At 32.3% G+C, this 27,624-nt stretch overlaps 3 protein-coding genes across 9 annotated transcripts; 2 read left to right on the top strand and 1 right to left on the bottom strand.

Moving 5' to 3' along the window:
• Positions 1 to 651: 651 nt before the first annotated feature.
• On the bottom strand, positions 652 to 7,653 carry LOC114385397 (phytochromobilin:ferredoxin oxidoreductase, chloroplastic-like). Of its 7 annotated transcripts, none has more exons than XM_028345457.1 (9): positions 7,369 to 7,652; positions 6,037 to 6,153; positions 5,403 to 5,497; positions 3,656 to 3,749; positions 3,205 to 3,336; positions 2,538 to 2,642; positions 2,014 to 2,064; positions 1,766 to 1,934; positions 652 to 1,254 (listed from the first exon to the last, which is right to left on the bottom strand). In XM_028345457.1, the coding sequence occupies exons 1-9, from the start codon at positions 7,576 to 7,578 to the stop codon at positions 1,223 to 1,225; spliced, it is 1,005 nt and encodes a 334-aa protein (XP_028201258.1). In that variant the 5' UTR covers positions 7,579 to 7,652; the 3' UTR covers positions 652 to 1,222. The 7 variants fall into 7 exon arrangements, with proteins under 7 accessions (XP_028201258.1, XP_028201259.1, XP_028201261.1 ...); XM_028345458.1 differs by having other exon boundaries at positions 652 to 1,164; positions 7,369 to 7,651; XM_028345460.1 differs by lacking the exon at positions 3,205 to 3,336 and having other exon boundaries at positions 652 to 1,164; positions 7,369 to 7,651.
• A 7,470-nt stretch (positions 7,654 to 15,123) lies between these two features.
• Positions 15,124 to 16,030, top strand: LOC114384589 (F-box protein SNE-like). The gene has a single exon (XM_028344297.1). The coding sequence runs from the start codon at positions 15,279 to 15,281 to the stop codon at positions 15,753 to 15,755; it is 477 nt and encodes a 158-aa protein (XP_028200098.1). The 5' UTR covers positions 15,124 to 15,278; the 3' UTR covers positions 15,756 to 16,030.
• Positions 16,031 to 19,463: 3,433 nt separating this feature from the next.
• On the top strand, positions 19,464 to 22,892 carry LOC114384547. Its single transcript, XM_028344240.1, has 2 exons — positions 19,464 to 19,816; positions 20,350 to 22,892. Exon 2 carries the CDS (start codon positions 20,448 to 20,450, stop codon positions 22,569 to 22,571), a length of 2,124 nt encoding a protein of 707 aa, XP_028200041.1. The 5' UTR covers positions 19,464 to 19,816; positions 20,350 to 20,447; the 3' UTR covers positions 22,572 to 22,892.
• The last annotated feature ends 4,732 nt before the right edge of the window (positions 22,893 to 27,624 follow it).

The raw sequence follows: 27,624 nt of genomic DNA, 5'->3' as shown, positions 1-27,624 counted from the left end.
GAAGAATCTTCGTTCAGGTATTTCCTCTATAAGCTTCATCATTCCTTCCACCTGAAAGTTTCAAAAATTTCGTTCTTGAACGCGTGACTCTTCTCTCATGCCGATGATCCTCTTCTTAAAGAAACATCGTCTGAACTCATAGAGCGTCGATCAGGGGAGCAACCGTGGAGGTGCTTACCGACGTGGAGGGCCTGAGCCATGTCTTACGTCGTTGATTGAATGTTATGGTTGAGTGAGTGTGGTGGTGTATGTCACCATGTCCCAGTTCTCCTGCGACTCCTCATACTGCATCAATATTCTTCTTTTTGGAAGCACACCAATCATATTTTTTCTTCTCTTTGCATTCATTTTCTTTTCTTTCACCCTCACAATTTTAATTTTTTTATTCAAACACAAAATTTTGAAGATAAAAGAATTTCAATTGAAGTATTTAAAATTGTTAGAATTTAAAATTTCTCAGAATTTAAAATTCTCTCACCTAAACACACCCTAAAGTAAAATTTGTAAAATAATGAAAATTATGGTTAGACATGCTATTAATCCTTTTTTTTATGTATAAATTGTTCTAGTAAACCAAAAATTAAGAATCAACGTTAAAGATAATTTATGAACTACCTTTCCCATAATCTAGGCTTGAGGTTGAAACTTGAGTAAATGAGACAGGTGGATCAACTCGAAATTCACAACTTCCAAAATACCCAAATTACAAAGAGACCCAATTTAGCCAGCATGCCGAATACATAGCCCAATCGTATCCAACAAATTCTTGATTTAACCCAAAAACTGAATCGAGTGACAATTTTTGGGTTATACAAATAAATCTAAACTGCATGGTAAAGTACTACATTTAAATTTCTAGGACTTGAAGCTAATCGGACATAGCTACAGTTATATAACTAGAATCTTTCAATACGAATGTACAAACACGTACAGCCATAGGTGCTGAGCCTGAGATTTGTTACAGAAATTTTTTTCCATGCAAAAATTTGTGTCGACGTAGCATATGTATTACAAGCATCTTATAGCATAACTTGTCTACAAAAATTGCAGCGGTCTTTTGTACGCTTGCAGAACCGCTATAGCCGAAATTTTAACCAGTGGCATGCCTATTAAAAGTTTGACTGCAAACGTGTGCACAAGCTTCTACAGTATACAGTCATTCACCTAAAATATTCCAAAGATCAAATGTCAGCACCGCGGTAAGTATGCCTTGGCCTTCAGGCTACACATCAACGTCAATCCAGCTGAAGGATCCTTAAAAATTATAAACTAAGGATGCATTAAAATAAAAAATTTCATTAAGCACTTATTTAATAAACTCTTACCAAATAAAAATCTGTTCATAAAATTAACAGAATTACTGAGAAGTTAAAAAAAAAACTTATTTTAACAAGTTTATCTGTAAATCTTATTAAAATAAATTGAAAACAAAAACTTATAAAAGTTGTGAACTACTTTCTCACAAGTCTATTTTTTTTTTTTTCAAGCACCCCACAGATAACATTATAATTCTGAAGATTGCTTGTGCTATATATAGTATGCTTGTAAGTGCTTGCTTCAACAAAAGTATTTGAAACTTGCTAAAAGATACAACTATTTCATTACTGAAATCATCTCATTCTTAATCATGAAAAATAGAATCCAAGCCCTAATGTCTGTCGTATCTCAAATCAAACTGCCAGTTAAGCAACTTAAAGTAATAAGCGAACATATACATGCAAAATGCCATAGATAAATATGCAGAACCAATTTGAAAATCTGTTACCAATAAATTCTCCTCTAGCATTCCAAGGGCGATTTTCAAAGGACTTCCCAATAATATTGCCTTTTTTATTTAGATTTCCCTCTTGACAGCAGTACTGTGGAAAATAATCATTGAATGTTTTGCTTCCAAGTTCATCGACTCCATTAAAGAGAAAGCTTCTCAACATATCCTAGTATAAAACAGGAAGTGAGGATGTGTAGTACTAGGTTGTAGAGGAATTAAATAAATCGACCACAAATTTGGCCTACCTTGGCAAGTGTGTCACCAATCAGCTTCTTCAAAACACCTCGTCCTGGATCCTACTTTCAAGTATGTCCATAAACCAGGTCCATTAAAAGGTAAAACTGAATTAGAAATAGATTATGGAGAAGCCTTTTCATTTTTCCTTATTTTCTTTACCTAAAAGTGTTTTTGGATAAGTTTATCCAGACAGGCCCTATATATTCTATATAGTTTGAAGTTCAAAACTTTATTCCAAACTTATTTGACAATTTTATTGTTGAGATTTGAATGCAGAAAATAGCTTTCTACATCGCTCTAGAAACAATAAGTTAGGTAGCTTTTTTGAAGACATCAAATTCAGCATAACCATCTTTGTTAATATTATCATCTAAATTATCTTCAACCGATGCTAGCTAAATGAGTGAAGATCCTGGGTGAATTAAAAAATCCTAAACCAATTATACCAGGGACAAATATAAGTTTGCTTATGGCTAGATCACCAATCATATTTATGATTGGCTGCCAGAAAATTTTAGCAACTGTGAACTACCTTTTCAGCTCTCCATGTCAGATATCTATGTTGTGCTTCGAGATTGTGGAAAATCTGAGATTCATCTGTCTCTTTAACTGCTTTGCATATCAATTCCAACCATACCTGCCAGGGTAACAGTCATCAAGATAAAAAAAAAAATTACACATGTACAAGGTCAGTTTTATTAAAGTAGACTAAATATATTATACTCCCTCCGTTCCTATATATAAAACCATTTTCAGAAAATTCTTGTATCTTTTTATAAGACCATTTTCTACTTGTCTCTTGTATTAATTATTTTTTCCTAAAATACCTTAACTAACTACAAACTTTTTAGCAAAAAAAAATAAAAAATGCGGGAAATTAATAAGATAAACTCTTTCTCATATTATGATTGGAGAAGATGAGTAGCCACAAGTTACATAATCATTATTCTATCTCCAAAAATTAATTAATTAGGGAAGAAGAAATTAAGTGGAAAGGGAGAGATGATTAATTTAAAAAATATTAAGGGAAATTTTGAAAATAGTATAATTATTGACAAATTTAATGGCACAAACTACATTAATCAATTTTATTAAAGAGTGTGAATTAGTTGAAAGGTCTTATATATAGGAATGGAGAGAGTATTTGGCAAAATATGAATAGTCATTCAAGAAGTTGACCATGATGCTGGGGTTATTACCTTGTAATATTCCCTAAATGCGGAATACAAAATATCATATTTTTGTGGGTTTGAGGTAAACTTTGTCCAGATGACAATTGGCGAAAAAAATTTTATGGACTCACTTGTGAGCTTCCCTCCCCATGGAAAAAGCTGCATAAAGTCTGTGTTAAGTCAACACACTAGGTCCTTTAAGAAAAAAATTCTATAATTTACAGAAAAACAGAGATGCATCCATGATGAGGACTTTAATGAATCAATACTAAATGGAAAAGTAAAACATATAGAGTTCGTATTAAAAGTATATCCAGTTTTAGAACAATGCATCATTCATGTGGCTAATCATGTCAATAAGTAGCTGTTATTAACAAAACTTTGCACATTGTTATGCAGTCGAGTGATTAACTGTTTCTAAACTGAAAATACTTCTACCAATAATTCTTATAATTTTCGCTAAAATATTTGCATTTACCTCAGCATATTTAAGGCCAAGAGGAATTAAGCTTTTAAAGTACTTCTCCTTGTACTCATACTGATTGATGATATCATGCACAGGGTTAAGGTCCCTGACATAATTAATTCAAGGTTAGTGCTCTGCATTACATACAGTAATTTGTTCTTAAAAAATGTTTGAAGCTATCAATAGAACAGTGGGGGAAAACTTTTGCACATTACCAGCAATGTCAGTGAACAAATATTAGATTTCTAAAACGTTTAAGGTGTAAACACTATTGGGGAGAAATGAGAACTACAGACTGTCACATAGATTTGCTTTAGGCTTTATTTCTAGGTAAAGCATGGTATTTTTCATTATGTTATTTTGGCCAAGTATCAACTCCCGAGTACCATTATATAAAGTACATGCACTGACAATATGACTAAAAACAATTAAATAGAGGGATAAGTAATGCAACCTAAGAAGGCTAACAATAGATTATCTAAAAGGATGACACTATAATATTCTTCCACAGCTGAGTAGGTGGAAAATTTTAGTAGACATACAGCACACACATTAGATCCTTGAGTTTGTATTTACTGATGAAGGCACATTTTTTTTTCTCATTTATTATAACAGTGTCACCAAATAGTTTTTTCTGAGATTGGATGAAGAGGAGTCAATACCAATCTTCTTCCAAAAGCCTACAAACTCAAATTAAAGCATACATCAACTTCAGATCTATTTTTTTATTGTAAAGCTATAATACATAAGAAAATGAAAAGCAATGGCCAACAAGGACATTTTTGGTACATACAACGTAATTTCAAGAAGTCAATCAAAGATGCTTTCAATGCTAAAATCTCCTTTACATAGAATATGACATATGATATCTTAAGATGACAAATATAGCAAAATTTACTGAACTATGGTTTCAAGACCACATTTTAAAGAGAATGAAATAGCTGATTAGGGCTATACTTCATCTTTTTCAAGGTTCATAGGAAAACCAAAGGGTTGGAGTAAAACAACTACTATTTCTCTTGCTTAAACTAACATTGAGATCTAGGACATCTGCTCCTAAAATGATAACTTCACTCTTTCCCTCAAGCTCCGTTTGGTTCATCGTGTGGACAATTCCTCCACAATCAATCTTCTTGTCTGGAAATGCATGCTTTTATTCAACGAGGAATATACCATTTTTTTTTTTGGAAGGACGAGGAATATACCATAAAAGATACATGAACCTATTTTACAAAAGAATGAAACATCCTCTTCAAGTGATTATGCAAGTAAATTTACACCTAATGAAATATGGTATTTTCTTTTACCAAGTACAATAAAATACCTGTTGCTGAGACTAGTTGATACTTGATAACCTATTTTGGTGAGTATTACTAGGCAATGAAACATATGCATTTACCACACCCAAATGAAGACATAAAAGTTCTCTGTTGTGTGAACCTCTTGAAAGTATATATTCACATAGATCAGAGGCTGGCTTATTTTTTTAGATTTAAAACTGGATGATTCCCACTTTGATTTGCAAAGCAACCCAAGATAGGTTTTCATTATTAATGGTAAATTCTTTTTGGATGGGAAAATATTGCATTCCCATGCATAAATTTCCATAAGCTGAAATGCAGCTTAGGAATAAGTTTAAAAATTGCAAACATAGTCCAAATTGCTAGACTTTTCCACAACTAAAAGTAAAATATGAGTAGAACATCCTTTATACATTTATATAAGTGGATTGCAACAGCGGAAGAAGATGATAACTTACAACACAATAATGTTTGTTTTAGCAGAGGTGAAAAAGTTAGCACAAAATATGGGGACATCATATTCTGCTTTTGGAAAGACAGTAAAATCCAAAACCTGCACAAGAAGTCGAAGACAAAAAAGAGAGGCAGTAAGCATATTGTAAAATAACCTTTCCACAGACATGACACAAAAGACAGCAGAACCTTTCAGCAATGACACGTCAATTTTTTTCTTGTGTTGTTGAAATAGAATTGCAAAACATAAAACATTAGGAAAATGGAAACTGAGAAATCACATAAGCTAATCCTAAGAGAATTTCTAAGATACTCTAAAATATTCCAAGATATAATATTGATGTTATGAGATATTCTGACAAGTGTTATACCTCATGGGGATCAGAGATTGCATATTGAAGCAGATACAACAGGATGCTTACTAATTCTGTTAACATGCATTGTTTTAGATGAAAGATCCTTTATTGGTAAAGGAAAAAGAAAACTGAGATTGGCAGAAATAAATACAAAGTCAAATTTTGAAATTGTTATTGCTGTAATAAAATACAAGGTACTACACAAAGGCATATTTTGTTAAGACAGTAGTAGATACCAACCATATATCAATTTGATAATTGATAGGCATTAAAAAAAAACCACCTGCATTGTTTCTGTCTGAATGATCAAACTTCGTAGAAGCCTAATTTTTGCAGCTTCAAATGATAGCATACTAAAACTTCCTTTAACATCCTTGGAATTCATGAAACTGAACTTTTCCTAGCAAGACAGCACACAAAAATGTAGATTGAAGATCTATGCACACAAATAATGGTGGAGAGCAAATTAAACAAACAAAGCAGAGGAGTCGGGAACAACAAGGGACCGAAATTCACAACTAAGAATCTGCAAAGCAATTATGTGTTCAATAAAACTAAATTTAAAATAATACTATAACAAAATATAAACGAAATACAAAGTTGAATAACTCAATAACAAGAAAAAAAAGAAGTTAACAGCTTATTAATTGAAGAGCTAGTTCTATCCTGAGAAGCTGAAACTTGGTGATTGGAACAGTACACCACATCCTCAACAGGGCAACACAAAAATATAAAAGGACAAGATATGACACTTAGTCATAATAAAACTCTTTTTCATCTCATTTTTTTCTTCCATAATAAATGGAAGATGTTTATTAAACATTGACCAAACCAAAATGATTGTTTACTTCATTTATATTTATTAAACACTGTCATCCAATGTATGGTAATAATCTCTTGGTTTTGAGCACTAACCCAGAGAACTTGTTTTGTAGAGAAGTTCAATCAATTTCTTTTTCTCTTCTTACTCAGGGTCGGCCAAAGGGTAAGTCTACTATAGTTATAGTTTTAGGCCTACCAATAAAAAATTATTAGTTATTAGTTTTTATAAAGCAAAAAGGTCACATATGTTGGCAAAAAGACCTAACATATAACTCTTTCATCTAAAAAAGAAAAAAAGTATTTTATCAAAATTTGCCTCGATTATGTACAGATGCATCAGTAAGGTAAGGTAGCATTTGGTATATGGACAAAACAGAATGAAATGTTGCATTTCGTTCAGTTCTCCTTGATTTCACCCATTCTATAGAACCCCAATGTGCATTTGTTTCAACTTTAAGTCCTGTTGTATTTTTAAAATGAAACATAAAAGGAAAATTCACATACTATGTTTTTGTCCGTTTCAGCTGACACACATACCAAACACTGCCTAAATTTGGTTTGAAGAATTCTGCAAATTAAGTTTTAAAAAACTACAAAGCGGAAATTTCACATTGGCTTGGGTTTCAATATCAACAAACGAGTGATTACAAAAGTTCTAAACCAGAATGGAACTGACTAACCCTAATCAACCATTCCAGGTCCAACACATACAGGAAAATGGCCATAATTAAGAAAGAGAGAGAGAGAGAGAGAGAGAGAGAGAGAGAGAGAGAGAGAAAGGAATAAGAGAAACCTGTAAAGGCGAAGGGATCAAGTGAGTGTGGCGTTTGGTTTCATCCAATGCAAACTCAACAAACTTTTGATAAGATACTGAACAACTTGGTATGCAATTACTCCTCCTCAAGGCACGAGTAGAAGTGGCTATCGCTGTTAACGGAGGAAGAAGCGCACGTTGCAAACAAAAGCATGATGAAGAGGAGGAACTGCTAATTCTAAATCCCATTTATGTTAAGCAGCTTCTTCTGCACTCAATCACTACTACTAGTTCTAAATCCCTCAACTCACTCATCCAAGCCAACCACACGTGCTCAGCCATCTTAGGATGCTTTGGATTTCTGGACTGTGTGGTCCACCCAACAGCCTGTGGGCCTCATCATTTGGCCCAAATGCAGATGTCCAAAGTCCAAATTACCCTCCTGTCTCACTCTCGTCTCTCATACACTATTCAATAGCCTTTGACTTTTCAAATTCAATTACCAATGAATAAAATCAAACTAATTGCCAATGATTATTAATTTAAAAGTCAAATATCATTTTTCTTTTTCATTATGATATTACTAGAAAGTCTTTATTAATTTTACTAATGATTAATATTTATTTAAAAAATATAATTAATCAATTTTATCAGGATATCTCCTAACCACATTCATTTAACCATACTTTTACAAGCTAGTTTGATTGATTTCACGTTTTAAATGTAATATTTTAAGTCTCCAATGTCAAAAGTTAACAATTATAACTTTTACAATCTAAATATAATTTCTTTCGTCTTAACCAAATTCCAAACACGCACTACTAGTTGCTTCTTGGATGTACATCCAAATTGTGTGAATAAAAATCCAAACACACAACTAACTAATCTCAATCTTCCTACTACATCCTGTGGTTTCAATTAGTTAATAATGGCCAATGAGTGTGGTTAGTGAGCGTGCTGTGTGTGCGGAGCCAGAATCAGAGGAAGAAAAATACTAACATTTTTATTTGATTCTAACATTAGTTCCCTCTTTATCATTATATGATTATAAATTATCAAGTTTGTTGGTTGCCTTGAATAGAGAAAACACTTACAATCAAAGGTGTAGAAATTGGCACCACAGATATAGCAAGCAAGAATCAAAACAACTCAGTTTTGAGGGACGGAGAGAAAGAGAGAAATTACCAAGAATTTTAGTTGTTGAGCTAACATAAGTGTAATTACGGGTAACATAAGCATAAAAGTTTTGGTTAAAATTTGCTAAAAAGTGAATAAGTTTAAGATAAAATTTACTAAAAAGTAAAAAATTAAAAATAAAAAATGAAATTATTTTAGTATGTCACATCAACTCAACGACAAAAAATAAAATTTATAATATTTTAATAGTTAAAAATAAAATACTTTAAATTAATTTATTAGAATAAAGTTGACGAAAAAAACAAAAAAAAAACTAACAATAAAAATTGCAATTCGTCAAATAAATTATAACTGATTTTAGACCTAAGAAAAATTAAGAAACTCTCCTCTTACCTTGATAGGTTTCGGACTAACGTGACAAAGTTCCAAAATCACATGCTCAAGTTCTTGCGTTGCAAATTACACTCTTCTTTTTTCCTATTGACTCAAATTAATTATACCTATTTTTTACATTATTCAATAACATTTCATTGAGTACTTTCAACTCAAAACTTATAATTGAATTAAAAATATATATCATATAGATCAAACCGAAATTATTTGATCTTTTTGATGCACATCAAAATTAACCTAATACAAATTTTAAAAATAAATGAAAATAAGAACTATTCTTTGTATTGTTGTCCAAACTTTTACAAAATTAGACATAAATAACTCAAGTAAATCTCCTCTTAGTTGGTAATTTCCTAGCATATATCAGCCCCCCCCCCCCAACACAATTTTTATTCATATAATAATGTCCTGGCACTGCCCCTTCTGTTGGTGCAGTTTTTATTCACACAAACACAGCTTTTTGTCCACTGTCCATCAGCTTGAATGATTAGGGCTTAAAGTTAAAACTGCCATAAACTAGTACATACAGTGGTATGTAATAAGCTGCAATGCGCGCAAAACAACTCTGCCTCTCTTTTTGGACAGCCTGGGAGTTGAATGCTTATCCAGTTCAAATTTAACCGTGGGACAATGTAACACTAATGAATTAATAATTTGATGGTTAACAAAGTTTAATTTTGGATCCACTAATAGTACTTCTTCCCTTGTGCATGTTATGACTTGTTGGCATCCTCTGAGCCACATAGTTATTTGTTTTTATGCTTAAAATCACTGTTTTAAAGATGCCTTGTTTTGTCAGAGCTTTTCACTACTCACGTACCCAAGATTTGTGATAGATAGCAGGCTAGGAATTTAGTGTCCAGATTGAGGAAGTTTCTTCCCTCCCCTTGATCATAGGGAATGAATAATGAAAAATTAATAAATCAGTCCTCAATCCCATGCAAAAGCAAAGACACAAGAAGAAAAACACAACCTATTTAGCTAAATTTTCAAAATAAAGATCAGATTCCACAGTTACCCACTTCTAGCTAAGAGAGTAGTTAGGAGATAGCGTTGATTTAGAACCCTGGCTGTCATTGCATTGTTTGCTTTCCCCCTCGTCTTTCTGTTTACCTTTTACTTGCTTGTTTGTTTGTTCTGTGGATGTTGTTTAAAGCTTTTATCACTAGATACTTGTGCTAATCGCGAGATCACAAATCATTATTATGCTATAATATCTTTTCTCTAACACTAATTAATTGTAACCTAGTATAATATTGATACACCATTAATAACCACAAAATACTTTATTCTTTTAGACAAAAGAAAAAAAAAGAAGAGAGTAATACATAAGGAGAGATACCCAATTGGACGTACTTTTGAGCAAAATAGGCATGATATCCGGTGGCGATCTTTGCTTTTGTCTTTTTTTACCAAATTAGTGTATTTTGTTTTTAAAATTATTACTAAACAAGTGTAGTTTTTAAACATTTACCCACATAACATAAGTAAGTCGCTCTTCATGAATATGGTTTCCTTTGAACTTTTTATGCAATTTTTTTTACAGTCTATAATAGTAATGTCTGGTAATTTTGGACAGTCATAAATGTTTTTGGCATTTGGTTAAAAATTAATAAATAATATAAGCAAGACTTACCCATATTGATTTTTTTTAAATGAACTACACTATAGTAATTTTAAAAGTAAACTGCTCTAGTTTGATAGAAATCCTGCTATTTTCGAGCGAATTTGAAAACTTAAACGTGTATTGTTTCTATATGTTTGTTTAATTGAAAAATGAAAAAAAAAACTTGGGAGAGAAGTGGAATTAGAATGAGATTCTTTTTCGTTTATCAAACCTCTAAATTATAATTTAATTGAAATAAATTATCAAATTATTGGTTGACATATAATAGGAAATTATTGGCTTTTATAATAATTAATTCTTTAATCTCTCCTTATTGAACTCTTCTAATTATAGGAATAATCAAAGGTGAACTACAATTGAGGTATACTTCATTTTTAACCAAACAAGCGCGCGATCGGGAAAAAAGAAGATGTGAATACACCATTTTGACCTTTTCTTTATATTTTAAGCATCACATGACTATTCTTTATAGCCATTAAAATATTTTTATGATTTATGTATTAAATGTTCATCTTAACTAATGTTTTAGTTAGCCAGTATATATGTTACATGATCTATCTACAATAATAACTTTGAGGATCGATCAGAAAGTCCTAAACGATAGAGAAAACAAGAAACGAATACAGGAGAAAGGTAAGTGAAAAGATGAGATTGTATAATCACATTAACAGTGGACCACAGTTCACAGATGATTGGCTCTATAATTGAACTCTGTTCTATGTTGACGTATGGTCATGACAATGGTAGAATCTCTGATCATATACTAGCTAGTTGACCAATTAGTATGTGGGCACAACCTTACAAGAACAAAGTACAAAGGATAGTTGTTGGGGAAGAAAAGAAAAAAAAATATTGGTGAAAATATTTTTGGTTGCAAACTTTACGGCCATCTCCTTGTAGTTTTGCAGTTATCGAGTTGCTAAGAGCAAGAATAGGGAACAGTGCTTTCCCTGGAGTGTGTCCAACGAACAAGTCCAACCTAATAAAAACAACCCCTTATGACACACTCTCTAATATTGCAGCACTGAGTGAGTGGGGTCTAGTCTCTCTCCACAGAAGCCCAATTAATAAATCAAATGTCAATTTCAAGCCCCCCTAACTAAATGATATTATATCTTATGCTTTCTGTCTCAAAGGACTTGGGGCTTTGCTTTTCTTTGTGGGAGAAAACCCAACCCCGTGAGACATTTCAAATAGTCATTGCCTCACCATAACCTTTTTTCTTTCCTTCCTTCCTTCTTTCTTTCTTTGTTGCTATTCAAATTCTACATCAAGTGCAAAAACATAAAATTACTGTAGCGTGACTTTTCTATTCGTGTGCCTCACAATGGAAGGAAATTACTTTAGGCACTGCTTTGCTGGAACATGATTCATCCTCCTTTCCTTTCCATTTATTTACTCAAACCATTCACCAGCAAAAAATTTCTTTCTGGTTCTGCTTGCTCCAGTGCGTTCTCTTTTTGTTTCTGAATTGCACTGTTTTGGTGTTCAAATGCCAACTCGATTGGAACGGAAAATACAAGTTCATCTTATTGTCTTCAAGTTAATAGAGCATCTTTCTTAATTTCCTGATCTAAGCAAATTATATTATTTGCATCGATCACCATTATATTTGTTCAAGTTAATTATCAATATTAATTAAGATGTATATTCTATCAAATAATTAATTAAGAAACGCAGTTCATCATGCCAAATACAAAGATATCCTCGTTTTGCGTTGCATATATATATATATATATATATATATATATATATATATTAAGATTTGAATTTTATAATAAGTTTAATAAAAAAAGAACCGAAATTATGGCATTGCTATTAAGAAAATTATGCATTTTAATTCTATATCATGAGAATGAAACATTAGCAAGAAATAAGACTAAAGCAGACCAACCAACATGTGCCAACATATGTATGTGATAATCTTATCCTTTAAATATTTATAATCATGCATTTGATTCTTGACATGGGTATGAAAAAATATAAGTTTAAATATATTTTTTGTTTTTGGAATTTAATATTTTTTTATTTTCATTCTTATAATTTTTTTGTTTTACTATTCAGAATGCTATTTAAAACACTTTAAGAATAAAAAATAAAATAAACACATTTTCTGAAGACTAAAACGAAAAGAAAATTATAAAGATAAAAATAAATAAAAAATATTAAATTGGAAGAAAGAAAAATATATTTAAGTAAAAAATATATATTAAAAGAACTTAATTTCTTAAATAGATTTAAGTATTTTGATACTTGAGCTTCGGACTAGGGTACCTGATTCATAAAAAAAAAAAAAAACATAACATACTATATTTATATTTTTAAATTACATCAGTGCATCAGCTGTATGTTTGTTTTTATAATTAAATGAAACATTTGGTAGAATCAGGCCAAGGTATAAGTCAAATCAAAAAGATAATTTAACCAAATCTTGAAAACTGATGGAATCCAAAGTTTTGCTTGGAGCGTAGGAAAGGGAAACAATGTTACAAAATTATACAGAGGTCTGATCATAGACATAGAGGTCAACTCTTGCTTGATATGGTACCTAGTTAGTAGTAATGCATCGCGTGAATGTAGAGTTTTCAACCTTATCAGCGCACTTGCCATATATATATATATATATATATATATATATTAGGTGAATAGCTATTAATGTATAGTGATATGATATACATGCATTACAGTATGTCTTGTCCAACTTTACAGTGGTATATATGCAAATAATAGTCAACATTAATGATATTTGTATATTATTTTTTTATTATATTTTCAACTAATAAAGAAAAATAAAATATTTTTTTACCACATTCAACACATTAATAATATAAAATAATTTTATAGTTATTTTATAATAAGTTATCATGATAAATTTATTAATTTTTTATATTAATTACTTAATTTAGAAATCATACATAATATAAGTCTAAGAACAACTTATTTTTTACTAATAATATTTTAATTTTGGATGAGTGTTTGTAAAATAGATTTTAATTAAAATTGATTTTCAAGTAAATTAATTTATATTTAGATGCTTTTAAACTAAAAAAAATTGCTATAAAAATTAATATAAAGTTTTTAACTAAAAAAAAACTATTTCCTATCACTTTTAGTGCACGTTAGTGAAGTTCCACCTAGAAGGAAATTGCAAATTATAACTTCTACCTCGTTTATTTATATTTGATACAATTTTATTAGATAACATGCATACATAAATATAACTACATTGTTTAAGACTTTCTAACGCGGGTCAACCAGACGCTATAAATTATAATTTTTAAGTGTGTATTTGTGATAACATTGGATATAACGCAATGCGGAAGCAATTTAGATATTACTTTGGCTTTTTTTGTCCTCAGAATGCTAAATTTTTCATTTGATGTGGTTGCAAGGCCTAACCAAACATAGGATACGTCCTTATTATTCATTTATTTGTATATGACACAATTTCATTAGATATGCATGCATAATGGGTAACCAAACACATTCTTAGTTAAACCAGGATTTTAATTAAAGCAAAAATAGTTTTATCTAACAATTAATATACAAACATTTATATTTTTACAAAATTAAGTTTAACGGAATTGAAGATCAATGCTTTTCTACTATGAAATGGAAGACACTCAATAATAAGATACGCCAACCAACTTATTCAAGTGGGAGGCTTCTGGTTTATAGGTGCCCAATTTTTAGACTTGTAGGCTGAACTAATAGATCAATTTTTGGTGATGAAACAGGCATGCATGGCATGACCCCATAGAAAGGAAGGAAGCCTCAAATTCACACTTGAGTACTTGACTTTAATCTCTTCATACTACTTTATTTTGAAAAATGAAAAAATGGTCCAAAGTCTCTCGTCCAGAAAAAAACACAAAACGTCTGCATAGACTGGGTGACAATTCATGCAACAGCACGACGAAGCATATATAGAAAAATTCAAAGTTAGCGAACTCAGTTTCTTCTCTCTCTGATCCGTAACGGTCCTCAATTGATACAAGGTATTGAAAAAAGAATGCAAACAACAACAAACACCAAATCTGCTCACCCCGAAACCTATATAGAAAAGCAACAAGAGGAAAAAAGCACCGCATTGGTTCCAGTTCTTTGGTTTGGACCTTTCTTTTGGCCCCTTCTCTCCCCTCGATACTCACAATTAACCTTCTCTCTCTACATGCACAACAAGTCCAACCACAACAACAAACAACAATCCAACGTAGTAACAAATGTAAACGGTCTCTCCCTTCACAAGTTCACGTTTATTCATTAATTCTTTCCCCAAAGTCAAAATATACTTCTCTTTTCACAGTTAACCCCACCCCACACGTACACCTATGCTCACTTTTTAAACACCTAATTGTATATTTATAATTTTTCCTTATCTCTCTTCTTCATATTACATCATTATATTTATGATATCTATTTTTTTCTCACACTAGCTAGGTGTATAATAGGATATCCATGAATATTTTTCTCCAAAACATTTTGTAAAGAACTTTGTCAACAATTAATCTTTTGTTAAAAATCTATTTAGTGGAATTTTATCTCTTAATAAGTCTTTCCTTATAATTATATTTATTATATATTAAAATAAAACTTAGGACTTTACCTAGAGAATCCAAATACAGTTTCACTGCAAGAAACCTAATATCGTTACCCCACATTTATGCTGCTTCATCTTTCACATGCCACACTTTCATCTTAAACCAACCATTCCACTTCCACTATCTAGCTAGATAAATCTTCTCTTTCTCTTTCTCTTTCTCTTTTCCTCTCTGTGTGAATAATATCGTGCATGTCCGCGACTATGGTGCAGCAGCAGCAGCACCGCAGAGAGCAAGAGAAACGACCTCGGTTCTTCATAAACGACAACATTGACATTCTCCGGGAAATCCTTAAACGCCTCGACGGTCCCTCGCTGGGCGTGGCGGCGTGCGTGTGTCGGCTGTGGTGCAGCCTCACGCGCAACGACGACTCGCTGTGGGAGCACCTGTGCTTCCGCCACGTGTCGTCACCGCCGACGGCGTCGGTGAGGGCGGTGGTGGTGGCGCTGGGCGGGTACAAGCGGCTGTACATGGTGTGCGTGAGACCGGTGCTGAGTCGACTCGGAAACTCGGAGCGGGTGAGGAAGCGAGTGTGGACTCGGCACGAGGTGCAGCTCTCGCTCTCCTTGTTTTGCATTGACAGCTACGAGAGGCTCGAGAGTGGAAGGATCCCCAGCGACGCGTCCGCATCGTCCCTCATGTTCCTCTGCAACACTGTCAACGTCTGATCTCATCATCTCTAATTTTTCCACCATTTCTCATTATTCCTTTGATATCATACAAAAAAGAAAAAAAAAATCAAATCTTGGTCCCTGCCCTGGCAGCCTTGCCCAGTCATTGCTATCAAAATAAGAAGCACTGCCCTGGTATTGATTTGTCTACCATACACCAAACTAAAATATCACCAATTTGTTTGTTTATTCTTATCTCTTAATTTTCTCATATTTTTGTTATATTATATTGTAATAGATTTTTTTTTTATCAGTAGATATTAATTGTTATAATTATTATTAATTTTTGTTACCCATAAATTTAAACTTGTTTACTCTTTTTCTTTCAACAAATATTAATGGTTAATATTATTAATTTTTGTTACCAATAAATTTAAACTTATTAACTTTTTTTCATTTTCTTTTTCCTTGTTATTATATCAATCTTATACCTTCTTTTAAAAGGACATATCAATAAAAAGCTTGTGATAAGCGCGGATTAGTGATGAATGGGTCATTATCTTTTATTTGTGTCTATGAGGCTAGCTAGTTCATTTGACAATCAATCGATTTTTTGTTAACCAAGGTTTAATTAGTTGAACTAGTACTCTATTTTAAACTTTGCTTTATTACTTCCTATCATCGCCCTCCATTTTTTTTCCTGAGTAATGTTATATATCATCCAACTTCATCATCTTACTAGTTTTTATAGTAAGTATTGAATGCAAATATGTATTTAATATCTTAAAAATATAAAAACTTACCACAAAAGATAGTAGTTAAATTTGTAGAAGAATGAAGTTTGAGGATTTAAAATTATTCTTTTTTTCTTTAATTTGATTTTACTAGGAACCTTTTCCTTTTTTCTTTTTTGTAGTTGCCCTCCTTGCTTCCTTCCTTCAAATTACTTTTTTTTTTCTTTACAGCGAAGTTAGTAATTAATCAATGCACATGGTTAGCATCTTTTTAATTTATGTAATTTTTTTTAATTCTTCTAATATTGGGATAGTACGGTTGATATTCTATTAACTATTTATAATTTATTACAGTAATTGGGAACTTAAGCCCAGTTTAGAAGTGTTATTCGTAATTAAAAAGAAAGTGTTATTCTTACACTCCAAAGGCCCAGAGATAATTCACTTTTTAACTTTTTCAGTAACAATGTGTTTTTTCCCCCTCAAAAGAGTAATGTTATTTCTATAACAAAAATTTACCATAATTTTACGTACACTTTCACTTTTTTATTTTATCTCTTTTTATTACACCATTCCTTCTATATGTTTTTCTTCTTTTTAATTTCTCTCACTCGTTTATTATTGTAAAAATTTGTTCCAAAAAAATTAACAAATTATTAAATATTTACTGATATTATGTATAATTATAAATTTATAATTGTTAAAACTAAACTGACATTAAAATAGATACAAATACTTTTTTACTGAATATATATATATATATATATATATATATATATATATATATATATATATATATAAAGTTAGAAATACACCTAATTTATGTCACTATAAAAACTTCAATTGTTGTCTTCGAAAGGAAGTGAAAATAGGTTAAGTTTTACCTCGAATCTACCAGTCATATCAAATATATTTTCAAATAAAGAACATGATTTATTTACTTTGATATTAATTAGTCTTTTAAGTTTTAGTATAACTTTTATAAAAGTTCAACCTAGCTAATTTAAAGGCATATTTATTCTACAGGCAAGTTTTTTAAATTTAAAAACAAACCTACATGCACTAAAGTCCATTGCTAGCGAATCTTAATTCGTAACTTTCACGGAAACTATCAAAGACTAAGCTTTTTAATTAGTAAGTTAATAAGCATATAATTTTGAGACAATCATAGAAAAAATTTAGTTATTGATATAAGTAAAAACAAAGATGATACCATCTTAAAAGAAAACAAAAAACAAAGATGGTACTATTTTTTTTTTTTTACTGATGAGACATTCAAATATATAAACTTAATGAACGGTTGAGAATATTTGTAATTAGCAAATTCTACAATACATTTCAAATACTCTTAAACGGATACAAAGCGGGCATAAAGTGTAATATTTTAATGATATGAATCATGGAAAAAACATGATATCACGTCAAATTTTAAAAATAAATGTAAATCAAATGGCTCTTCAGTTTTAACTTTAGAATATGAAATTACTATAAAAAAAAATCATGAACACATACTCTTCTCACGATTACTTTTTCCATTAAGAAAAAAATGTCTTGAGGGGGACACAAGGATTTCAAATCTCAATATTAATTTGGAATATTCTCTTTGTTTAATTGATGGGATTATACATTATTCTGTTTTCTTTTTCTCCTGGAAAGAGCCTTATTAGTGGATAATCATATTCAATAAGACGGGCAAATCAAGGTGAATTTTTTTTGTTGCTGAATAGTCTATTTTTGAAATGGCGGGGTAAGGCCACAAAATTTTCAAATGTCAAAATCAAAACTTCCATCTCCTTCGTTGATTAATTTAATTCACCTCCGTAAAAGATTATTTTACAGTATGAGTAGTGTTGAGGAATACGAAAAAAGAAAAAACAAGTGTCCTTCTTCTTGATTGAGACAGAGCAAACAAAATCAACCCAGTGGACAATCAAACATGTGACTGTGATCATTGACTCAAAGTATGCATCCAATCCAACCACTTCAATTTTTGGCACAACCAGATTTTTCAAGATTCAACTGTTGTCCGTTTGATTCTGTACTTAACATCATTTCATTTCAAGTTTCAACCGTTACATTAATTTTGTTTTGGTCCATCATTACATTAATTTTTTTTTGGTCACCATCATTACATTAATTTGGTTGTTACTTTCATGGACGAATGTCGTTGGGCCTTCCCCGATAGCCCAAATAAATTTTTCAGAGACCCCATACTTTTGCTGGTTAAGTCCAAATTATTTGACATTGACAACTTGAAATCAAAGTCAGAACTCAGAAGTCTTAAGTAGAACTCAACCTAAAAAATTGCAAGTTCAATTGCACCAAACTGGTTAGAAATTGTAAACCCAAGTGAAATAAAATGGTTAAAAATGTTGCATCCAAAAGAAGAAGAAGAAATAAAGTAATTCTTTGTTGTGTGTAAAAAAGTAGTAAGTGAAGCACACAAAAAAGAAGAAGTTTAGATTACTAAAATAAAAGTAGATAGATTATACACCCGATTACCAATTATTACAAATTTGAATTTAATATTTTATTCATTCTTATTTATAAGATTTAATTAATTAAATTATGTTTATTAACTGTCAAAAATAACAATGTTATATTAAATCCTGCATCATTAGACTAGTGGGTTATTTTAAATAGTTTTATAATATCTTATATTAATTTTCTTTTTCATAAGATGGGAAAATATTAAATAATTTTGTTGTTTTTAAAAATAAAATATAAAATAATCAATGTGGAGCATTCACAAGATGCCCAATGCCCATCACTGATAATTCTCCAAATCATCATCCAACCTCACACCAACTAAAGAACACAGTCTCTAACTTCCAACTTCCGCAAAATATATAAGTTTAAAATAAATTTAAGATGCAATAAAAAAAAAAGTGAAACATAAAACAAAAGAAAATACCAGTAGTTTTTTTTAAAGAAATAATAAATAATAATAAATTTGCCATGCAGTCATTAGTCATTACGCACCTACGGTGCACGTTAGCTTGTTCCAACTACCTCAGTAATAACAGCGTTTACTTGCTCTGAAAATTATCATCATTTTATTTATAATAATTCCTATTTTTATTTTGGTCTCTTCTCTTTCTGATCGGCGATTGTCGGAAGCTCCTATTCATCGCCGCCACCTTGCGCCGAATCGGACCCACTTCGGATCCGAGGGCCACCCGAATCCTTCCTTCACAGTTTTTGTTTTTCCAGAGCAAAGGCTTCACCTTTACCATTTACCACACACCACTGTGTCCATACAAATTGGGTTTTGTGTTTTCCCGTTTTTAGCGAAGTGAGATTCACACCCAATTTTGCTTCATCTCGCAACTACACGTGGCGATCTTGCTCTTCTTCAACTCCCCATTATCGTCTCCAATCTCAGTTAGTCTTTTTTTTTTTTTTTTTAATTGTTGTGCTTATTTTTATTGCATCTGCCTTTTTTTTTCGAATAAATTTAAATTATGAGTATAAATTTTGGGGGTTTTAGTTAAGACTTTCGATCTATGCGCAAAAGTTTTAGGTTTTGTCAAATTTAGGTGAATTGGGTGCTGATTGAAAGATGGGTCACCTCTACCCGTTGATAAATGTTTTATTGATTTTGATATTGGAAGATTTAGGAAATAGACGAGAAAGCAAAGTTTAATGCTTTATGTGGAAAATTAAAAAATTGTGTTTCAATCAACTAAATGCCACGATCTGTTCGTTTTATTCCTCAATTTAGGCGTATTTGGGATGGAGGGTGCTTGGTTTCTCGGTAACAATAGGGAGCATAAGTTCTAGATTGATGTTGGCATTTGTGTCTGTTTAATTTTGTGAAATATTTTGAGATGGTGTCTTTGGATCTCAGATGAAAGTTTTGTGAGTTTTAAAATTAAAATTACTTACTTGGCTTTTTTGTTCCAAAACTTTTGCAGACATGGAAACGAGGTTATGTATGATATTGGAAAAGATGTTGGGCTGGTCGTAGTTTCTGTTTCAAGAGTTCAGTTGTGAAGTGATCTTTTGTTCCTACATGGAAGCAAACAAGGAGGAAGCACTTAAAGCGATAGAGATTGCTGAAAAGCGCTTTGCTCTGAGAGACTTTGCCGGTGCAAAAAACTATGCTGTAAAGGCTAAAACGCTCTGTCCAGGATTGGAGGGTATATCTCAAATGGTGGCCACATTTGAAGTTTACATTGCTTCTGAGGTCAAACATAATGGTGAGCTAGATTACTATTCGATTCTTGGATTAAAACCTTTTGCAGATAAGGAGGCTGTAAAGAAACAGTACAAGAAGTTGGCGGTGTTGCTTCACCCAGATAAGAACAAATGTGTGGGAGCTGATGAGGCATTTAAGCTTATTTCTGAGGCTTGGACTTGGCTATCAGATAGTGCTATGCGCAGTTCTTATGATCTCAAGAGAAATGTGCAGTTGGGTGGGACTAACCAGACGAATTTGTCTCCTGCCCATGCTACAGGGGCCGCAGGTTATAACAAGTGTTCCAATTTGTCAACCCCTTGTGGTGGGCTTGACACCTTTTGGACAATCTGCACCTCTTGTAAGGTTCAGTATGAGTATCTGCGCAAGTATGTGAATAAAAGACTCTCTTGTAAGAACTGTCGTGGCACTTTTGTTGCTGTTGAAACTGGGGCGGCCCCAGCAAATGGTTCGTTTCCATATTGTCCTTGGTCATATGTAGCAGGAAATGGGTATGGAAGTCATTCATTTGATGGAGTTGCATATGTTCCAACTAGTGCCCCCTATTTCAATGGGAATGGGGTCACAGGATACCATTCTGGACATGGATATGAGTACGTTCCAAACGTTTCATTTCAGTGGGGCTCTGCTGGAGTTGTCAACCAAAATGGATCAGCTACCTTACCTGCTGATTCTGTTCATCAGGCCAATGGAAATGTGAAGAGGGGAAGACCAAAAGTCAAGTCAGGAGCTGATAAGAGACATCACATGGTAGAGACTATGGTCAATACAAATTCAGACGTACCATTCTCCTGTAGTGAACCACAGGAAGATAAACTAAGTAGACCTGACAAGAAACAGAAAGTTGTTGTGGGAGCCAGTTTCAGAAATGGCTATGATGAAAAGGGTTCAAAACGTGCTTCAGAGTCGATAGTGGCTAACGGAAATGATAGCATGGGACATGGCCAAAAGCCTTCCTGCACAGTCGAAGTTCAAACCAAACAGTGTTCCATGGCACCGGCCTTTGACGCAAGAAAATTGTTGATTGAGAAAGCCAGGAAAGAAATCAGGAAGAAACTGGAGGAGATGAGGTTGTCGTCTGAAGCAGCAGCAACAGCAGCTGCAGCTCTGAATGAGAAAGAAAAATCACAAGCTGAAGTTGGTCAAGTAAAAAGAGAGACATGTAGAAAAGCAGCTCCGATTGTTTCTGGTCTACAGTTAGAGAATGGGAAAACTGGTCCAATCTCAATTACTGTTCCAGATTCTGACTTTCATGACTTTGACAAAGATAGGTCAGAGGAATGCTTCAGGCCAAAGCAAATATGGGCCTTGTATGATGAGGAAGATGGAATGCCACGGTTGTATTGTATGATCCGTGAGGTTGTGTCTGTCAATCCATTTAAGATTCACATCAGTTACTTGAGTTCCAAAACTGATAGTGAGTTTGGCTCAGTAAACTGGCTTGATTCAGGTTTTACCAAATCTTGTGGAAATTTCAGGGCTTTTAATTCAGATGCTGTTGATCAAGTTAACATATTTTCTCATGTTCTAAGTAAGGAGAAGGCTGGTCGAGGTGGTTGCGTTCGAATATATCCCAGAAGTGGAGATATTTGGGCTGTGTATCGAAATTGGTCGCCGGATTGGAACAGATCTACTCCAGATGAAGTGAGGCATCAGTATGAAATGGTTGAGGTGCTGGATGATTACTCTGAGGAACTTGGTGTTTGTGTTAGTCCTCTTATTAAGTTGGCTGGATTTAAAACTGTATATCAGAGTAATACAGACAAGAGTGCCATAAAATGGATACCCAGAAGAGAGATGTTGTGCTTTTCACATCAAGTGCCTTCTTGGTTGCTGAAGGGGGAGGCTAGCAATTTGCCTGAAAGGTGTTGGGACCTTGATCCGGCTGCAACTCCAGATGAGCTTCTTCATGCTGCTACAGAACCTAATGCTTTGTAGGTTATGCAATAGTAAAAACAATTATTTGGGTTGTGCTTTAGCATTCTTCCCAGAGTATTTTAGATTTAACTGTACACTATGTCTCACTTGGTTAGAGACCGATGAGATATTAACAACGGATGTTTTAGAAGGTGAAATTTTATTTTGTAACATTTGTCTAGTAGACTTTAAGATCTAGTGATTGCTTGTTCGGTAAAGTTTCTTCTCTGTAACTCTTGTGAGAGAGGTCAGGACAGATTGCCTGCTTGTAACTCTATTTCCGACCAGTTTTTACTGGTTGGTAAAGAATTCATTCAATTAAAGGCTGAAATTAATTTTAAATCCAACAACTTTAAAGAGAGAAAAAAAGAATTAAGAGGATTATTGTATTGTATTGTATTGTATGCAAGTGAGCAAGTATGCAGAAAATTGTTAATTTGAGGTCACTGGTCCTCCTTTTCAGAACCGAATGCTAACGGCTTCCAAAACAAATTGTTGAGCTTAGTATAAAAAACGTTGATAACCTTTTGAGTGATGACTACCAAAGTTAGTGTTTACTCTTATTGAAACTACACTTATAATGCTACATGTTAGATAACAAACTTTTCAATTTGTCAACCTCGTGATTGGCTTGACATAGCTTGTCAGAACTGCTGTGGCAGTGACACTTTCTTGCTATTGAAACTACGACAGAGCCAGCAAGCGGTCCATTTGGTCATACAGTCATACTCATATGTGCCTAAAATGGACGTGAAATCCATTCATTTGATGAAGTTACACGTATTTGTTCTAACTAGTGCCAGTAGAATGGATGTGAAAGTATGTATTCTAGTTAGTGCCAACCATTTCAACGGTAATGGATGGACATGGGTATGACAATGTTCAAAAGTTTCAGAGGAGCCATACTAGACTGTACATTCAAAAAAGACTGACCACCTTACATGCTGATATGACAATGTTCAAATTTGGCTCTGACTGCGGTCAATGGTCAATATAAACTCAGATGTATCGTTCTGTCATTGTGTTAGCTTATAGGATACATTCATCAATCAGCTTACAAACTCAGATGTATCATTCTATCACTCAGACGATCAAACCCGAGGCATATATTGTTTAGGTGAGTTCAAGGGATAAGAATATTACATGATATATACACTACGTTCATCAATCAAATCATAGGATACCTGCAGCAATATTACTTTTAAGGTAAAAGCTGCATCCATGCATGGGTTTATTAGCATAAGTATGTGCTAACAAAACTCCTGGCATATTTTATTTTGGCAATTTGATTTATTTTAGAAGCATGACAGTGACTTAATGGTTATTGATGTTTGATGTGTTACATATTATTTTCATGCCAGATATAAAGCACAAGAGTTCACTTGAATACTCGAGAATCAAGATTTTGCTTCTTAAAGACTAAAGCTGAGTCATGCATGCATTGACGATCAATTGTCAATGTCATAATATATAGTCACTGGCTTTTGTAAAGTTCTATTCGATAGAAGATTGTCATTCTTAGCTAATATATGTTGGATAGTCCGAGAACAATGTTGCTTCAGATGAACAGAGAGTAGGGGAATATACAATGCTAGGAAAGCAGCACATTTACGTAATTCAGTCTCATTACTCTTAGTAAAACAACACAATATTATCAAGGTGGAGCTTCAAAAGAGATTGCAGAAAACAATAGTCAACTATTTCTGGGGATTGGTTGATCAGGCTTGCATTGAGATTGCACGTGACATCAGCAGAAAGGCAATTTCCAATTCCAGCTAATCATCAGCAGAGGAACTAACACAAAAAAGTCATGAGATTTTCAAACTGTTGGAATATATATATCATATTAGATAACTCTAAAAATGGATTCAACTTATGCTAGAGTTTTGAATAATTGGAGTCTCAATAGCAAGACACAAGTTACGATGGCACCAGAAAGAGTTTGTGAAAAACCTGCAACTCAAAGACCAGTGTTGTTGGCTTGCTGCTAACCATTCAGAAATTGAACCATCTTTATGGTGTTACCAATTTTCTAGTGTTAAATGTCTAAATGTATGTGACAATGTGTTAAAAACTGTACTGCTCGTGTAATTTTAATTCTCGTGTATATTATGGTTAGATTAGTTTACCATCAACAATAACTTGGTTGTTCTCTTCTTGTCTTCTGTTGTGAAATCACTTTGTAGCTCCCGGATTTTTATGTACAATTTGTAGTTTGATTGAGAAAAAAAAGTGATATAGTTAGACTTTTCACTTTATAAAAGCCAAAGAGGGAGGGGGATGCCTAATTCCTTTTTCAATATTAGTATACAGATAAAGTATACATTATACAGTCCTTGCTTTGTAAAAAACAAAAGGAAGATTTTTATAAAAACCAAATTCATCAGGGACAAAACTCTTAAAACAAGATAGAGTATCGTGTAAAACTGAAAATAAGTAAAGAGAGTACCAAGAGATTATCTACAATGCAAGAAAAAGAACTGGAAGTAATATTGATTTAACACCTTATAACACAAAGTAAGCAAAACCGGTGTGAAACTGCATCCATTGCACCAAAAATCTTGGGATCTTACGGGAAGTAATTTAAGATACCTTGCTTAAGTTAAACTTGGAGATTACCATTGTCTGTGATCTTTCTGCTTATAAAAATTAGAAGCAGAGGAACTTTTTAAGCAATTCCAAGCTGCCTTTCATTTGCAATGTTTGTGGACGCTCTTTAGTGCCACAAAATGGAGGATCTCACAAAATTATGGCAAAAAGACTTAATTTCTTGTCCAACCTTCCTTTCAAAAATGCAACTCTATCAGATGGACTTGAAGATATTATAGACACCATGCACAAAGAGTTCCCAAGCATTCTATGTTCCTTCAAGCAAGGTTTTGCTACCACTGACAAGTTGGCAGTGCTTGAAGCTCATCGGAATGAGGACGAGGTAGCCATTAACTCTTGTTTCCAAAATATCCGAGGCAGGGACATTCATGGATGAAGCTCAGCAGAAGGAACAAGTTTTGAAGGAAGAAATGAAAGACTGTGAGGCTGCCTTATCATCTCTGCGAGAGGAAAAGAAGAAATGCATTGCAGAAACTATAGGGTACAAAAAGGAGCTTGAAAATGTGAGAAAAATGGTGGAAGATCAAAGCAAAGTTCGGCAAGAATTATTTGAGGTCGCTTATAATTGTAGCCAATTTGAGCACAATCGCATGGCTGCTAGAAATCCCCTCTTGAGTCTTGAGGATTTTCATTGTTTATTGCTTTTTTAAAGGACCAAATTTATCATCTTTCGGAGGCTACTATGTTGTTAATTGTTTACTCAAATGGAAGACTTCTGCAACTACTATGCTATTCATGAGTGTTTTGTTTCTGGTATTGTATGCTGCAATATTTTCACGTAGCTTGGTTTTCTACTTTTCTTGTTCCACATAGAGCTTGAACCACCTATTGTATTATGTCCCGGAGAAAAATACTCGAAGCGAAAGGTTCCGAAATTGCAATAGTCGAGGTGCAAATAGCTAATAGGAGTCAATGACGCAACTGAGTGAAATAGAAATAAGGCCCAGTATTTGCATTCTTTTAATACTTATTTAGAATAACATTTTCCAACAAAAATAATAATTAGTTTTAGTTATTTATTTTCTTAAGAAAATTATAAAAGAAAATAATAATTTTAAAAAATATAAATAAGAAACGTCAGGAGTTAGAAAACTATGAAATGAATCTTGAATTTCATCATATTCTAAACATATCATTTACAAATTATTAGCAATTTTCCTCGTGTTTAAAACGAATATTTAAAAAAAAAAACAAAAAGCGTGGTGTATAAAAACTAAGAAGGCTGGATTTTTTTAAAATAAATAAATAAATAATGAAGAATATATTATAAGTTTGATTTCAACCGTTCAATAAATAAAAAATGATGATGATCAATTATATTTGGCTTTGCACCAAACACTATTATATATAAACAAAGTCAATTCAACAACATTAATAGAGTCTGGTAGAAGAACAAGAATGCCTTAAAAGTATGGAAGATAAAGTCGAAAGATTGACTATGTCCTCCGTAGTGCGTCACAACTCAGGACTTAGTTATATGGATAAGAACAAGAAAAGAAAGAGTCTTTAATATTGGACTTAACTTAATTATAATCTTTTGTATAATTAAACTACTTGCAACTTAAAACAATTAGGGAGTTTCTTTTTGTACTCCTAGTTATTCTAAGTAAACTCTCCATTTGTTTCCGTTAAATTTTATTTTAATAATTTATTTATACAGGTAGTTAAATTTGACAATCTGAAAATTAAATTTGAAAAATAAAAAAATACATTTAAAAGATATTTTTTTTACAAATGTAAAATTTTAGCATTTTCCAAAACGATATTCTAGATGTGAAAAAATTTCAAAATGCAACTCGGGATTTTAGTGTTGTAAGTTGTAACTTACAATGCTTTAATTGATCATAAGAATATATAATCTACTAATCTAGGGAGGGAGGGAGTTGAGAGTCCCTTCTATAACTCTTTAGTAGTGTGAGATTCTAGTACTTCCATCCCCTTTCTCTGTGATTGGCAATGTATTTGGTGAGCTCGGTATCCTCTTAAGTCCCTTCTATAACTCTTTAATGTTTTTTAATTATAGTTTTTTTTTTATAATTATTACATGAAATAGATTTCTATTTTTTATCTTATTATAACTAATTTTAATCTAGTAATGAATTTTGTTACATATATAAATTTTTAAATAAAAAGTATAAGTTTAATAAAAATTTATATGTAAAAAAATTAATTATTAAATAAAAATTAACTATCATAAAAGTTATTATCTAAACTTATATGTGCATTAAATATATATTAAATTTTTTAGTATTATATATAATAATATTAATTATTTTATAACATAATTATTTTATTAGCTCAATTGATTAATTATTAATACGAAAGTCACATCTTCACAGCACAGAAAGAAAAGGCCTGACCCAAAACTAAAGGAAGTGAATGAGTCATTTTCAATTTAATAAATAATAATAATAATAATAATAATAATAATAATAATAATTCATGAAAAAGAGAAGACCAAGAC

This window comes from Glycine soja, chromosome 14 (assembly GCF_004193775.1).
Source record: "Glycine soja cultivar W05 chromosome 14, ASM419377v2, whole genome shotgun sequence".
Taxonomy (NCBI): Eukaryota; Viridiplantae; Streptophyta; class Magnoliopsida; order Fabales; family Fabaceae; genus Glycine; species Glycine soja.
This window is presented reverse-complemented; position numbering and strand designations above follow the sequence as displayed.